This window comes from Oncorhynchus keta, chromosome 16, assembly GCF_023373465.1.
Source record: "Oncorhynchus keta strain PuntledgeMale-10-30-2019 chromosome 16, Oket_V2, whole genome shotgun sequence".
Taxonomy (NCBI): domain Eukaryota; kingdom Metazoa; phylum Chordata; class Actinopteri; order Salmoniformes; family Salmonidae; genus Oncorhynchus; species Oncorhynchus keta.
Genome location: NC_068436.1, coordinates 7,391,971 through 7,406,480, shown reverse-complemented (window position 1 = coordinate 7,406,480; position 14,510 = coordinate 7,391,971). Strand labels below are relative to the sequence as shown.

General features: G+C 42.8%; 1 protein-coding gene across 4 annotated transcripts in view; it reads left to right on the top strand.

Annotated features, from left to right (window-relative positions):
- Positions 1–14,510, top strand: part of LOC118395439 (choline transporter-like protein 1) — a 65,476-nt gene that overhangs the window by 14,631 nt on the left and 36,335 nt on the right. For 2 of the 4 annotated variants that reach the window (XM_052464594.1, XM_052464597.1), the window contains exons 12-16: positions 6,281–6,364; positions 6,528–6,665; positions 6,838–7,074; positions 7,893–7,973; positions 8,077–8,842. The exons of 1 other annotated variant lie outside the window; for it this stretch is intronic. In XM_052464594.1, the coding sequence (XP_052320554.1) occupies positions 6,281–6,364; positions 6,528–6,665; positions 6,838–7,074; positions 7,893–7,973; positions 8,077–8,103 (567 nt within the window). In that variant the 3' untranslated portion in view covers positions 8,104–8,842. Of the gene's footprint in view, positions 1–6,280; positions 6,365–6,527; positions 6,666–6,837; positions 7,075–7,892; positions 7,974–8,076; positions 8,843–14,510 lie in introns of those variants that run through there. One more of the 4 variants, XM_052464595.1, reaches the window with a different exon arrangement.

Here is a 14,510-nt window from a genome sequence, read left to right as displayed (position 1 = left end):
TTGATACAAAACACAATGGTGAGTTCTAGAACCATGACCAGTAATATACCTGTCAGAGGAAAGCCCATAAAATTGTCAGAGACTCCAGTCACCCAAGTAGACTATATATAGACTATTTTCTCTGCTCCCGCTCGACAAGTGGTACCGGAGCGCCAAGTCTAGGACCAAAAGGCTCCTTAACAGCTTCTACCCCCAAGCAATAAGACTGCTGAACAATTAATCAAATGGCCACCAGACTATTTACATTGACAACCACCGTACATTTGTTTTGTACACTGCTGCTACTCGTTGTTTATCTATGCATAGTCACTTCACCCCTACCCACATGAACAAATTACCTCAACTAACCTGTATCCCCGCACATTGCCTCGGTAACGTTACCCCCTGTATATAGCCTCGTTATTGTTATTTTATTGTGTTACTTTTGATTTACTTTTGAGTTTATTTTGTAAATATTTTCTTAACTGTTCTTGGACTGCACTGTTGGTTAAGGACTTGTAAGTAAGCATTTCAAGGTAAGGTCTAGACGCTGCTGGTAATTAATCATTTTTGGGGTTAAAAAAAAACTTTACGGAAAAAACGAACCATGCAATAACCTGAGTACGGAGCTCAGAGCCCAAACCAGCCAAAGAAATATCCACCATGTTGGTTAGTCAGAAATAGCATTATAAATATTCACTTACCTTTGATCTTTATCAGAATGCACTCCCAGGAATCCCTGTTCCACAATAAATGTTTGGTTTTGTTCGATAATGTCCACCATTTATGTCCAAATAGCTTCTTTTGCTAGCGCGTTTGGTAAACAAATCAAAACTCATGAAGCACGTTCACTAGGACGAGCAGACGAAATGTCAAGTTCCGTTACAGTCCGTAGAAACATGTCAAGCGATGTATAGAATCAATCTTTAGGGTGTTTTTATCTTCAATAATATTCCAAACTGAGAATTTCTTTGTCTGTAGAAAAGCAATGGAACGAGAGGTACCTCTCACATGAACGAGCGTCACAAGCGCGTGGCTCTCTGGCAGACACCTGACTCATCCCCCGTTCCAGTCGCTAGCTGCAGCGAACTGAAAAGAGCAGCGACCCAGGGATGTGTGTGCATTGGGGACCTTTAACAGAATGTGACTGGTAGAACGGATGTTGTATGTGGAGGATGAGGGCTGCAGTAGATATCTCAGGCCCCCCCCCCTTCTAAGAGGGTTTTATAAATAAGCATCAACCAGTGGGTCTTGCGACAGGTATACAGAGGTGACCAGTTTAAAGAGTATAGAGTGCAGTGATGTGTCCTATTCGGGGCATTGGTGGCAAATCTGATGGCCGACTGGTAAAGAACATCTACCCGCTCGAGAGCACCCTTACCTGCTGATCTATAAAAATGTCTCTGTAATCTAGCATGGGTAGGATGGTCCTCTAAATCAGGGTTAGTTTGGCAGCTGGTGTGAAAGAGGAGACATGATAGAGTAAACCAAGTCTAGATTTAACTTTAGCCTGCAGCTTTATGTGCTGACAGAAGGACAGTGTACCGTCTAGCCATACTCCCAAGTACTTGTATGAGCTGACTACCTCAAGCTCTAAACGTTCAGAGGTAGTAATCACACCTGTGGGAAGAGGGACATTCTTCTTACCAAACCACTTGACCTTTGTTTTGGAGGTGTTCAGAACAATGTTAAGGGTAGAGAAAGCTTGTTGGACACTAAGAAAGCTCTGTTATAGCGCATTTAACACAAAATCCCGGGAGGGGCCAGCTGAGTAGAAGACTATCATCTGCATATAACACGGATGAGAGTTTCCTGCATGAGCTATGTTGTTGATGTAAATTGAGAAGAGCGTGGGGCCTAGGATTGAGCCTTGGGGTACTCCCTTGGTGACAGGTAGTGTCTGAGACAGTAGATTCTCTGACTTTATACACTGCACTCTTTGAGAGCGGTAAATTAGCAAACCAGGCCAAAGACACCTCAGACACCAATACTCCTTAGCCGGCCCACAAGAATGGAAGGGTCTACCGTATCAAAAGCTTTGACCAAGTCAATAAAAATAGCCGCACAATATTGCTTAGAATCAAGGGCAATGGTGACATGGAGGACCTTTTAGGGTTGCAGTGACACATCCAAAACCTGAGCGGAAACCAGATTGCATACCCGAGAGAATACTATAGACATCAAGAAAGTCAGTTGATTATTTACAAGTTTTTCCAACACTTTTTATAAACAGGGCGAAATAGAAACGGGCCTATAACAGTTAGGATCAGCTTGATCTCCCCCTTTAAATAAAGGACGAACTGTGGCTGCCAACCAAGCAATGGGAACCTCCCCAGAAAGGAGATCGGCTTGGCGATGATAGGGGCAGCAGCCTTAAAGAAGAAAGGGTCTAAACCACATGACCCAGATGTTTTTTGGGGTCAAGTTTAAGAAGCTCCTTTAGCACCTCGGACTCAGTGACTTCCTGCAGGGAGAAACTTTGTAGCGGGGCAGGGGGAAAATAGGGAGAAACATCAGGGCTTGTCTCGTTAGAAGGGGTAAGAGATGAGGAAATGTTGGACGGGCAGGGAGGCATGGCTGAGTCAAATAGGAATCCTGACTTAATGAAGTGGTGATTTAAAGAGCTCAGCCATGTGCTTCTTCTTAGTAACAACTACATCAACATTAAGTGACATGGGCAGCTGTGAGGAGAAGGGTTTATTCTCCAGGTCTTTTAACTGTTTTCCAGAACTTCTTGGGCTTAGACCCAGAGAGAGAGAACTGCTCCTTAAAGTAACTAACTTTGGCCTTCCGAATAGCCTGAGTGCACTTATTTCTCATTTGCCGGAACGAGAGCCAGTCAGCCTGAATATGCGTGTGCCTAGCCTTTTGCCAAATGCAATTCTTGAGGTGGAGTAACTCTGCAAGATCACGGTCGAACCAGGGGCTGGACCTGTTTTTTAATCCTAATTTTCTTTATGGGGGCGTGTTTGTTTTCAATACCATTGAACAGCGCAACAGAGCTGATTCTATACCATTTTACCGAGGCCAGTTCATGAAGGAAGGCTTGATCATTTTTTTTTTTTTAGCGAGTGTCTATGACAAATCAGGACAGGTGGTTTCACTGAGCAGACATTACGAACACAGGCTGTAAAACAGTTATCACTAAGGTATCGGTCTGGTGTTTTCTGTAATGACCGATCAGGATTATCTGTGAGGATAACATCGAGGAGAGTAGCCATTTCTGTGTATTTGGAGTCCTACCTTGTGGGACTGGTGATTTAATCTGAGAAAGATTTAGGGAGTCCCATTGCTTTAGGACCTGGTCAGGTGGTTTAAGCATGTCCCCGTTTTGGTCACCTAGCAGGACAAATTCAGACTTAGTGTATGGGGCCAGGAGAGAGCTTAGGGTACAGGCCGGTGCTGATGGAGGATGATAGCACCCAGCAACAGTCAACAAAGAGCTATTTGAAAGTTTCATGCTTAAAACCAGCAAATCAAATTGTTTGGGTACAGACTTGGTGGAGACAACTGAGCACTGAAGGTGATCCTTGGTAAAGATTGCCACTCCACCACCTTTGGAAGATCTGTCTTGCCGAAAAAGGTTACAACCAGATAGGTTAACATCAGTATTCAAAACACTCTTCCTTTAACCACGTCTCAGTAGTGACCAACACATCTGGATTGGAGCTGTGAACCCACACTTTCAATTGATCCATTTTAGGTAATAAGCTTCTAGTCTTAACGTGCAGAAAACCCAGGTTTTTACGAGAGCAGAAATCAGTGAAGCAGATATCAGAGCACAAGTCAGAATTTGTCATTATGGGGAATTGTGTATAGATAGGTGAAATAAATTATATATTTAATCCATTTCAATTCAGGCTGTAACAACAAAATGTGGAGTAAGTCAAAGGTATGAATATTTTCTGAAGGCGCACTATGTAGATATGAATAATCAAAGCAACAACTTTTCATATTTCTTATTGAATTTAATTCCAGTTGAGTCTTGATTTTCAGTAAATAATTATTGATGCATGTATTGTTGATGTTAGGGTGTACAGAACATTTCAGAGGACAATCTGGATATTCTAATCAATCTGACAAAATACGCTCATTTGATGATTTTGTAAATGGTCTGTTGCAAAAAAGAAGTTACCTCATCCTTTAATCAGTCTGGGTGATTGACATGAGATGAGGGGCTGAGTTTTTACCATCAGTATTATTACAGGATTCAAGGAATGGAAAGAGTTTCTCTTTTAAAGGCTCAGTGAGTGGAAGAGTAGATATGAGACTTGGCCTCCACATCATAAAAGGAAACCCTCCTCATAGTCCACAAACAACCCCACCTTCTGGGGCTTCTCTCTCAGGGAGAGGATGACTGTGGAACACAGTCCAGAATCCATTCTCAGGGCTCAGTGTGAATTTCCCCTTCCTGTCAAAGGACTTTGGCCACTCCTACATCCCAGTCAGTCTTCCCCTTAACCGTCCTTTTCAAGGGTCATGGCATAACAAACCTTTTTTGGATTGTCAGGAAGTTTCTGTGGCGTGTCTCCACGTCTTACTTGTTTCCCATCTTCAGACAGGATGAGTTTGTGATGTGCTGTATCAGGGTCCAGAGTCACATCCACTGCATACTGCTGAATCCTCTTCAGTTTGATTTCAGGCAGCTTCTTCATCTCTTTATTCAGTGTCTTCTCCAGCTCACAGTCCCCACACACAGATCGCTGTAAACACTTAGCTCAGTGATTTCCTGCTCCAGATCTTTAATGAACCCTTCAGCCTACCTCTACTGCTTTCTGCTTCTCCTCAATCACCTCAATCAGCTCAGCCTGGCTTTTCTCAATGGAGCGCACCAGAGCAGTGAAGAACTGCACACACTCTGCTATCTTCCTCTATAGGGACAGTGTCATGAGTCTTGTGGTCTGCCTCAGTGCAGAACTGACACACACACACACGTCTGGTCAGTCCTACAGAAAAGCTCCAGGAGTCTTTCGTGCTTCTGACAGATCCTGTCTTCCAGGTTCTCCACAGGGTTGACCAGTTTGTGTCTCTTTAAGGCTGGGGCTATCTGATGAGGCTCCAGGTGAATCTTACAGTAAGAGGTTAGACAGAGCAGGCAGGACTTCAGGGCCTTGCGCTTCGTCCCAGTGCAGACGTCACAAGGCACTTTTCCGGGTTTGGAAGGGGACTCGTCTTTACCTTTGTTTCTCATCCTTTTAAAATTCTCTACAACCTCTGTAGATTGTGTTGACACAAAACTTAGGTCGTCTGTAGAATTTCTCCTGACTCAGTGGACATTGACACAGGTCCTTGCTATCCCAGTACTTTGTGATACAAACCATGCAGAAGTTGTGTCCACATGAAGTGGTGTTTGGCTCAGAGCACAGGAACTGCTCTTCAGACTGCTTGAGGAAGCCATATCTAGAGAGAGCGCAAAGTCGAAACTGTAAAGAATAGTTTTGTTTTTTACTGCAAACACACTCTGAAATGCTTCCGATCAAAATACTAATAGACTCCAGCTCCAGATTATAATCAATCAAACAATAATGCATTAAATATGAAGGCTCCCGTCTGGTGCAGCGGTCTAAGGCACTCCATCTCAGTGCTAGAGGCGTCACTACAGACACCCTGATTCGATTCCAAGCTGTATCACAACCGGCCGTGATTGGGAGACCCATAGGGCGGCGCACAATTGGCCCAGCGTCGTCCGGGTTTGGCCGTGTAGGCCGTCATTGTAAATAGGAATTTGTTCTTTGCTGACTTGCCTAGTTAAATAAAGGTTACATTTTTTTTCACGTTAAATTTTTAAAAACATTTTTTATATATATTATAAGGAGCATTTTCTGTAATGACTCCGCTCTCAGTAGTTTTAGTGCCGTTGTCAACAGGGCATTAAGGAATACTAACCAATCTTGATTCACGCTGTTTAACCCTACAACATACAGTAGAAATGAGTAAATATACTAAATATATTGCCATAAACTGTACACCAGTAACATTTCTTCACCCATCCCATCCCACCAATATCTACTCGTCTGTAAAAGACTGTGGGTGTATTCTCAGATTTTTCTTTTCCTGTGCTGAAGTATCAAAAAACCACCGGAGAGTCGGGGTCTTTTAGGAGACTTTTCTGAAGAGTTTGAGGGCGTTTGCTCGTGTGCACTAGGTATATCCCACCCAGTACTGCTCTGGAACAGAATGATCTCTTCACGTGGCTGATGTGCCGTTTTTAAACATTCTCGCTTTCACTTATACCAACCACCAGTTTGTCAAGCCAGACAACGAGTGGAGAACTAAAGCTCAGTGTATTTTCTGTTTGTAGGAAAATGCCTGTGCTCGCTGTATGTTGAAATCCTGCATCTGCTGCTTGTGGTGCCTGAAGAAGTGTCTAATGTACCTGAATCAAGTAAGTGTTCGATCAGAATCAGATTGATTGTCATCGGAGATGTTGATTAGGTCACATCATTGACGGCAATCTACTTGACAAGGGAGACTCGTTCCAAGAGGACAGCAGTCACACATTGTTATTGATGATACTTCTTTCTCTTGTTTGTCTGTTTTCACCACAGAACGCATACACGGCGACAGCGATCAACAGCACCAGTTTCTGTACGTCGGCGCGTGACGCCTTCGTCATCCTGGTAGAGAATGCCCTTAGAGTGGCCACCATCAACACCGTGGGGGACTTTGTCCTCTTCCTGGGAAAGGTAACGGCCGCACAGCGACGGCATTTTAGGATTGTGTATTGTCAGTTAATTTTGTGGGTATTTTACAACATACTAATACGATTCAATATGTCTCTGTCTTTGTCTCTTTCTCTCTTTCCCTCACTCCTTTCTCTCCATCTTTCTCTTCATCCGTGTGTGTGTGTGTGTCCAGGTACTGATCGTCTCCTGCACTGCGTTCGTCGGCGTATTGTCGCTCAACTACCAGCGGGACTACACGGTGTGGGTGCTGCCCCTGCTCATCGTCTGCCTGTTCTCCTGGCTGGTGGCCCACTGCTTCCTGTCCGTCTTTGAGATCGTGGTGGACGTGCTCTTCCTCTGCTTCGCCGTGGACACCAAGCACAACGACGGCAGCCCCGGCCGAGAGTTCTACATGGACAAGGCCCTCATGGTGAGGAGAAGGGAGGCCGGGTGGGTGGGAGATTATGGCTGTGTCCTGATTTTCCACCTGTCATGGATTTATAAGGAATGGACTGGTGTAATCACAGATAACTCATTATATTGATCAGATACTCAAGTGGCCACTCTAACAATGAAAATAAATGTGTTCAAAAAGCAGTCGGGACATAGCAAGATCAGGTGGGACCATACTAGCCAATGAGATGGCAGATACGCGCATGAACAACAGGCACAACTCCGATATAAAATGTTTTTTCTTGAAGTTCATGATGTCACGTGTCCCACTTAAATCAGTACAATCGTAACAACCTAAGCGTTACGAAACTTCTATTTGATCAAATAATCCTCACGTAGTAAATAAGTCGTTCATTTTCTTGAATTCTACACTCATTGACCTCGTAAAACTCTTAGCTTGATGAGCGACAAAAAAAAAAACGAAAAACACCATCTGCTGGAGAAGACAAATGTTGGGCCCAGTTATACATCTCACGTCGCCTTTTCCTCTCTGCTGTAATCGTTGGCTAGAGGGAGTTTCCACCGTTGTTAAATTCAAACTGTGCCTTTGGTAGAAGGTGGAGAATCGGTACGTGTATGTCTCTGTTCCATTATCCACACTAACATTCCAATGTATCACACCGTACATTCTAACTGGTATGCTAATGTGGCTAATGGAACATAGCCTTTGTTTTTACCCTGTGCTACTTTTGCTACGTTTCTATATGATGAATAGTGATTATGCACGTATTACACCAGACTCGCCTTGTTATCTCGACACCCAACACAGTCACTCTCTCTCTTCTCCCTCTTCAGGAGTTTGTAGAGAACAGTAAGAATATGGCGGGAAGGGATCGTCCCGAGGCAGATGGAGACGGTCGTGAGATGAAGCCTATGGTGAGTTAACCAAACTTTTCCAACCGAGAATACATTCATTCATGATGATGGTGCTGATGAAGACAATAGTGAAGTTTAACACTCCATTTGTTTATTGTTGTAGACTCATGGAGGAGGGACTTTAGCTTGACCGAACCAGAAGACGGAAACCAAAAGGCATTCCTAAACGTTTCCATGATATTACTCCAGTCCCACGACTACAATATTTCTGATAACCTGTTTGTTAATTTATGGCACATTTTAACATGAAAGCATTTTTTTTTTAAGCACAATATCTTTTTGTTACACATCCATCAAGGATATTGTTAATGTAGTTTTGTGCTATTGTACAGGCTGTAGAGTTGGTGTTCTGTAGTTTAGCTTCTTGTGTGTGGAAGTGTTGTGTGAGAGATTCAAATGCATCATGACATCACTGTTTTTTTTTTAAACTACTAATATTGTACAACACAAGTGTTTTTGTATATCAATGTCTTTTTAGGTTTTTGGTAATGAGGATCATGGTCTCTTCTAATGCTGTGTTGGTACATCTAATACAATTGTGACGACTAACTTGCATAACAGATGATCAACAGGCACTTTTCTCCACCCCCTCAATGTATTTTGACCCTGTTGAAAGATTTCCTTTATGGAATAGAAGACATTTTCAAAAAGTTAGCATTTTGGAGAAATCAGAAGCCATCTTCCAATGTTTACCATAACTGAAAATCCCTATGTTGTGGTAATATTGAGTCATTACTCCTGATTTGAGTTTGTAATACTGTATCTATAGAAAAAGTGATTCCCTATAACTGTATCTCTATTCATGAATGTTTTAACCCAGAATGTTTTGGATAATGTTTTTATGCAGAGAAATAAAACGACAACGACAACAAAAATGTCCATCTGTGATTGTGAGAGCTGTGGGGCAAGTGATGATTAGTTCGAATAGGGATGTGGGTTTGTGTCTGGATGTCATTAAGATATCCACACAGGGAGAAACATTCAAACAAATTACCCATACATGTACACACACAGTGCCAGTTAAAAGTTTGAACACACCTACTCATTCAAGAGTTTCTTTATTTGTACTATTTTCTACATTGTAGAATAATAGTGAATACATCAAAACAATGAAATAGCACCTATGGAATTATGTGTTAAACAAATTAAAATAGATGATATATTCTTCAAAATGGCCTCCCTTTGCCTTGATGACACCTTTGCACACTCTTTCGGATTCTCTCAACCAGCTTCACCTGGAATGCTTTTCCAACAGTCTTGATCGGGTTCCCACGTATGATGAGCAGTTGTTGGCTGCTTTTCCTTCACTCTGCGGTCCAACTCATCCCTAACCATCTCGATTGGGTTGAGGTCGGGTGATTTGTGAAGGCTCGGTCATCTGATGCAGCACTCCATTAACTCTCGTTCTTGGTCAAATAGCCCTTACACAGCCTGGAGGTGGGTTGGGTCATTGTCCTGTTTAAAAACAAATGATGGTCCCACTAAGTGCAAACCAGATGGGATGGTGTATCACTGCAGAATGCTGTGGTAGCCATGCTGGTTCAGTATGCCTTGAATTCTAAATAAATCACTGAGTGTCACCAGCAAAGTACCGTCACGCCACCACCTCCATGCTTCATGGTGGGAACCACACATGCAGAGATCATCCGTTCATGTGATGTTCTGGATGTTTGTTTTAGATTCCGTCTCTCACAGTTGAAGTGTACCTATGATACAAATTACAGACCTCTACATGCTTTGTAAGTAGGAAAACCTGCAAAATCGGCAATGTATCAAATACTTGTTCTCCCCACTCTGTGTGTGTGTGTGTATATATATATTACTTTATTATTGGATATTATGTGTAGATGGGTGAAAAATATATATATATATATATTTTGAATTCGGGCTGTAACACAAAATGTGGAGTAAGTCAAGGGGTGTGAGTATTTTCTGAAGGCACTGTACAAGCAGGTCAAAATAAAAGTATGTATTTTATCATATTCAGTCACTATCCTAAATCGAAAAACCAGCTCATAGGCACATTACTTCCTATTCCACACACAGTCTTGGATCCACAGCCAGCTGAAAGAAAAAGTATGTCCTTTATCAAAGTACAGAACTGTGGAACCAGGTCAAAGGCTGAGTATGTCCTTTACCATATTCACTTATGCAGTAGCAACAATCAGCTTAAGTCCTTTTTCACAATTACCCACATCCAGATCAAAGGAAAAGTAAGTCCTTTATGACATTCACTAACAGTTGAAGTCGGAGGTTTACATACACCTTAGCCAAATACATTTCAACTCAGTTTTTCACAATTCCTGACATTTTAATCCTGGTAAAAATTCCCTGTTTTAGGTCAGTTAGGATCACCACTTTATTTTAAGAATGTAAAATGTCAGAATAATAGAACGATTTATTTCAGTGTTTATTTCTTTCATCACTTTCATCACATTTTTCCTCATAATGCTGGACTATCGGACCACCATTTTATTACGTTTGCAATCGCAACAAATAATCTGCTCAGACCCCAACCAAGGAGCATCAAAAAAAGTCATGCTATAAATTCTCAGACAACCCAAAGATTCCCAGATGCCCTTCCAGACTCACTCCGCCTACCCAAGGACGTCAGAGGACAAAAATGTGTTAACCACCTAACTGAGGAACTCAATTTAACCTTGCGCAATACCCTAGATGCAGTTGCACCCCTAAAAACATTTGTCATAAGAAACTAGCTCCCTGGTACACAGAAAATACCCGAGCTCTGAAGCAAGCTTCCAGAAAATTGGAACGGAAATGACGCCACACCAAACTGGAAGTCTTCCGACTAGCTTGGAAAGACAGTACCGTGCAGTATCGAAAAGCCCTCACTGCTGCTCGATCATCCTTTTTTTCTAACCTAATTGAGGAAAATAAGAACAATCCAAAATGTATATTTGATACTGTCGCAAAGCTAACTAAAAAGCAGCATTCCCCAAGAGAGGATGGCTTTCACTTCAGCAGTAATACATTCATGAACTTCTTTGAGGAAAAGATCATGATCAATAGAAAGCAAATTACAGACTCTTTAAATACAGACTCAGACCTCTTTAAATCTGTGTATTCCTCAAAAGCTCAGTAGTCCTGAGTCTGCGCAACTTTGCCAGGACCTAGGATCAAGGGCGACATTCAAGTGTTTTAGTACTATGTCTCTTGACACAATGATGAAAATAATCATGGCCTCTAAACCTTCAAGCTGCATACTGGTCCCTATTCCAACTAAACTACTGAAAGAGCTGCTTCCTGTGCTTGGCCCTCCTCTGTTGAACATAATAAATGTCTCTCTATCCACCGGATATGTACCAAACTTACTAAAAGTGGCAGTAATAAAGCCTCTCTTGAAATTGCCAAACCTTGACCCAGAAAATATAAAAAACTATCTGCCTATATCGAATCTCCCATTCCTCTCAAAAAAAAATGAAAAAGCTGTTGCGCAGCTACTCACTGCCTTCCTGAAGACAAACAATGTATACGAAATGCTTCAGTCTGGTTTTAGACCCCATCATAGCACTGAGACTGCACTTGTGAAGGTGGTAAATGACCTTTTAATGGCGTCAGACCGAGGCTCTGCATCTGTCCTTGTGCTCCAAGATCTTAGTGCTGCTTTTGATACCATCGATCACCACATTCTTTTGGAGAGATTGGAAACCCAAATTGGTCTACACGGACAAGTTCTGGCCTGGTTTAGATCTTATCTGTCGGGAAAGATATCAGTTTGTCTCTGTGAATGGTTTGTCCTCTGACAAATCAACTGTAAATTTTGGTGATCTTCCATGTTCCATTTTAGAACAACTATTGTTTTCCCTATATATTTTACCTCTTGGGGATGTCATTCGAAAACATAATGTTAACTTTCACTGCTAAGCGGATGACACACAGCTGTACATTTCAATTAAACATGGTGAAGCCCAAAAATTGCCCTCGCTAGAAACCTGTGTTTCAGACATAAGGAAGTGGATGGCTGCAAACGTTCTACTTTTAAACTCGGACAAAACAGAGATGCTTGTTTTAGGTCCCAAGAAACAAAGAGATCTTCTGTTGAATCTGACAATTAATCTTGATGGTTGTACAGTTGTCTCAAATAAAACTGTGAAGGACCTCGGCGTTACTCTGGACCCTTGATCACTCTTTTGACGAACATATCAAGATTGTTTCAAGGACAGCTTTTTTCCATCTACGTACCATTGCAAATATTCAGAAATGTTCTGTCCAAAACTGATGCAGAAAAATTAATCCTTGCTTTTGTTACTTCTAGGTTAGACAACTGCAATGCTCTACTTTCCGGCTACCCGGATAAAGCACTGAATAAACTTCAGTTAGTGCTAAATACGGCTGCTAAATAATGGTCTGCCTACCCATGTGAGAGACGCAGACTCGGTCTCAACCTTTGTCTTTATTGAAGACTCACCTCTTCAGTAGGTCCTATTATTGAGTGTAGACTGGCCCAGGAGTGTGAAGGTGAACAGAAGGCACTGAAGCAACGAACCGCCATTGCTGTCTCTCCCTAGCTGGTTCCCCTCTCTCCACTGGGATTCTCTGCCTCTAACCCTATTACAGGGGTTGAGTCACTGGCTTACTGGTGCTCTTCCATGCCGTCCCTATGAGGGGTGTGTCACTTGAGTGGGTTGAGTCACTGACGTGGTCTTCCTGTCTGGGTTGGCGCCCCCCTTGGGTTGTGCCGTGGAGGAGGAGATCTTTGTGGGCTATACTCAGCCTTGTCTCAGGATGGTAAGTTGGTGGTTGAAGATATCCCTCTAGTGGTGTGGGGGCTGTGCTTTGGCAAAGTATGTGAGGTTATATCCTGCCTCTTTGGCCCTGTCTGGGGTATCATCGGATGGGGCCACTGTGTCTCCTGACCCCTCCTGTCTCAGCCTCCAGTATTTATGCTGCAGTAGTTTATGTGTCGGGGGGCTAGGGTCAGTCTGTTATATCTGGAGTATTTATCCTGTCTTATCCGGTGTCCTGTATGAATTTAAGTATGCACTCTCTAATTCTCTCTTTCTTTCTATCTTTCTCTCTCTCGGAGGACCTGAGCCCTTGGACCATGCCTCAGGACTACCTGGCATGATGACTCCTTGTTGTCCCCAGTTGCACAGGGCGGGGTTCACCAGTTCACCTGGCCATGCTGCTGCTCCAGTTTCAACTGTTCTGCCTGCGGCTATGGAACCCTGACCTGTTCACCGTGATTACTATTATTTGACCATGCTGGTCATGTATGAACATTTGAACACCTTGGCCATGTTCTGTTATATTCTCCACCCGGCACAGCCAGAAGAGGACTGGCCACCCCTCATAGCCTGGTTCCTCTCTAGGTTTCTTCCTAGGTTTTGGCCTTTCTAGGGAGTTTTTCCTAGCCACTGTGCTTCTACACCTGCATTGCTTGCTGTTTGGGGTTTTAGGCTGTGTTTCTGTACAGCACTTTGACATACAGTGGGCCAAAAAAGTATGTAGTCAGCCACCAATTGTGCAAGTTCTCCCACTTAAAAAGATGAGAGAGGCCTGTAATTATCATCATAGGTACACTTAAACTATGACACAAAATGAGAAAAAAAAATCCAGAAAATCACATTGTAGGATTTTTAATGAATTTATTTGCAAATTATGGTGGAAAATAAGTATTTGGTCAATAACAAAAGTTTATCTCAATACAATACTAGTTATATACCCTTTGTTGGCAATGATAGAGGTCAAATGTTTTCTGTAAGTCTTCACAAGGTTTTCACACACTGTTGCTGGTATTTTGGCGCATTCCTCCATGTAGATCTCCTCTAGAGCAGGGCCAGGGTAGTGGGTTCGATTCCCGGGACCACCCATACGTAGAATGTATGCACACATGACTGTAAGTCGCTTTGGATAAAAGCGTCTGCTAAATGGCATATATTATTATTATTATTATGTTTTTGGGGCTGTTGCTGGGCAACACGGACTTTCAACTCCCTCCAAAGATTTTCTATGGGGTTGAGATCTGGAGACTGGCAAGGCCACTCCAGGACCTTGAAATGCTTCTTATGAAGCCACTCCTTCGTTGCCCGGGCGATGTGTTTGGGATCATTGTCATGCTGAAATTCCCAGCCACGTTTCATCTTCAATGCCCTTGCTGATGGAAGGAGGTTTTCACTCAAAATCTCACAATACATGGCCCCATTCATTCTTTCCTTTACACGGATCAGTCGTCCTGGTCCCTTTGCAGAAAAACAGACCCAAAGCATGATGTTTCCACCCCCATGCTTCACAGTAGGTATAGTGTTCTTTGGATGCAACTCAGCATTCTTTGTCCTCCAAACACGACGAGTTGAGTTTTTACCAAAAAGTTATATTTTGGTTTCATCTGACCATATGACATTCTCCCAATCTTCTTCTGGATCATCCAAATGCTCTCTAGCAAACTTCAGATGGGCCTAGACATGTACTGGCTTAAGCAGGGGGACACCTCTGGCACTGCAGGATTTGAGTACCTGGCGGTGTAGTGTGTTACTGATGGTAGGCTTTGTTACTTTGGTCCCAGCTCTCTGCAGG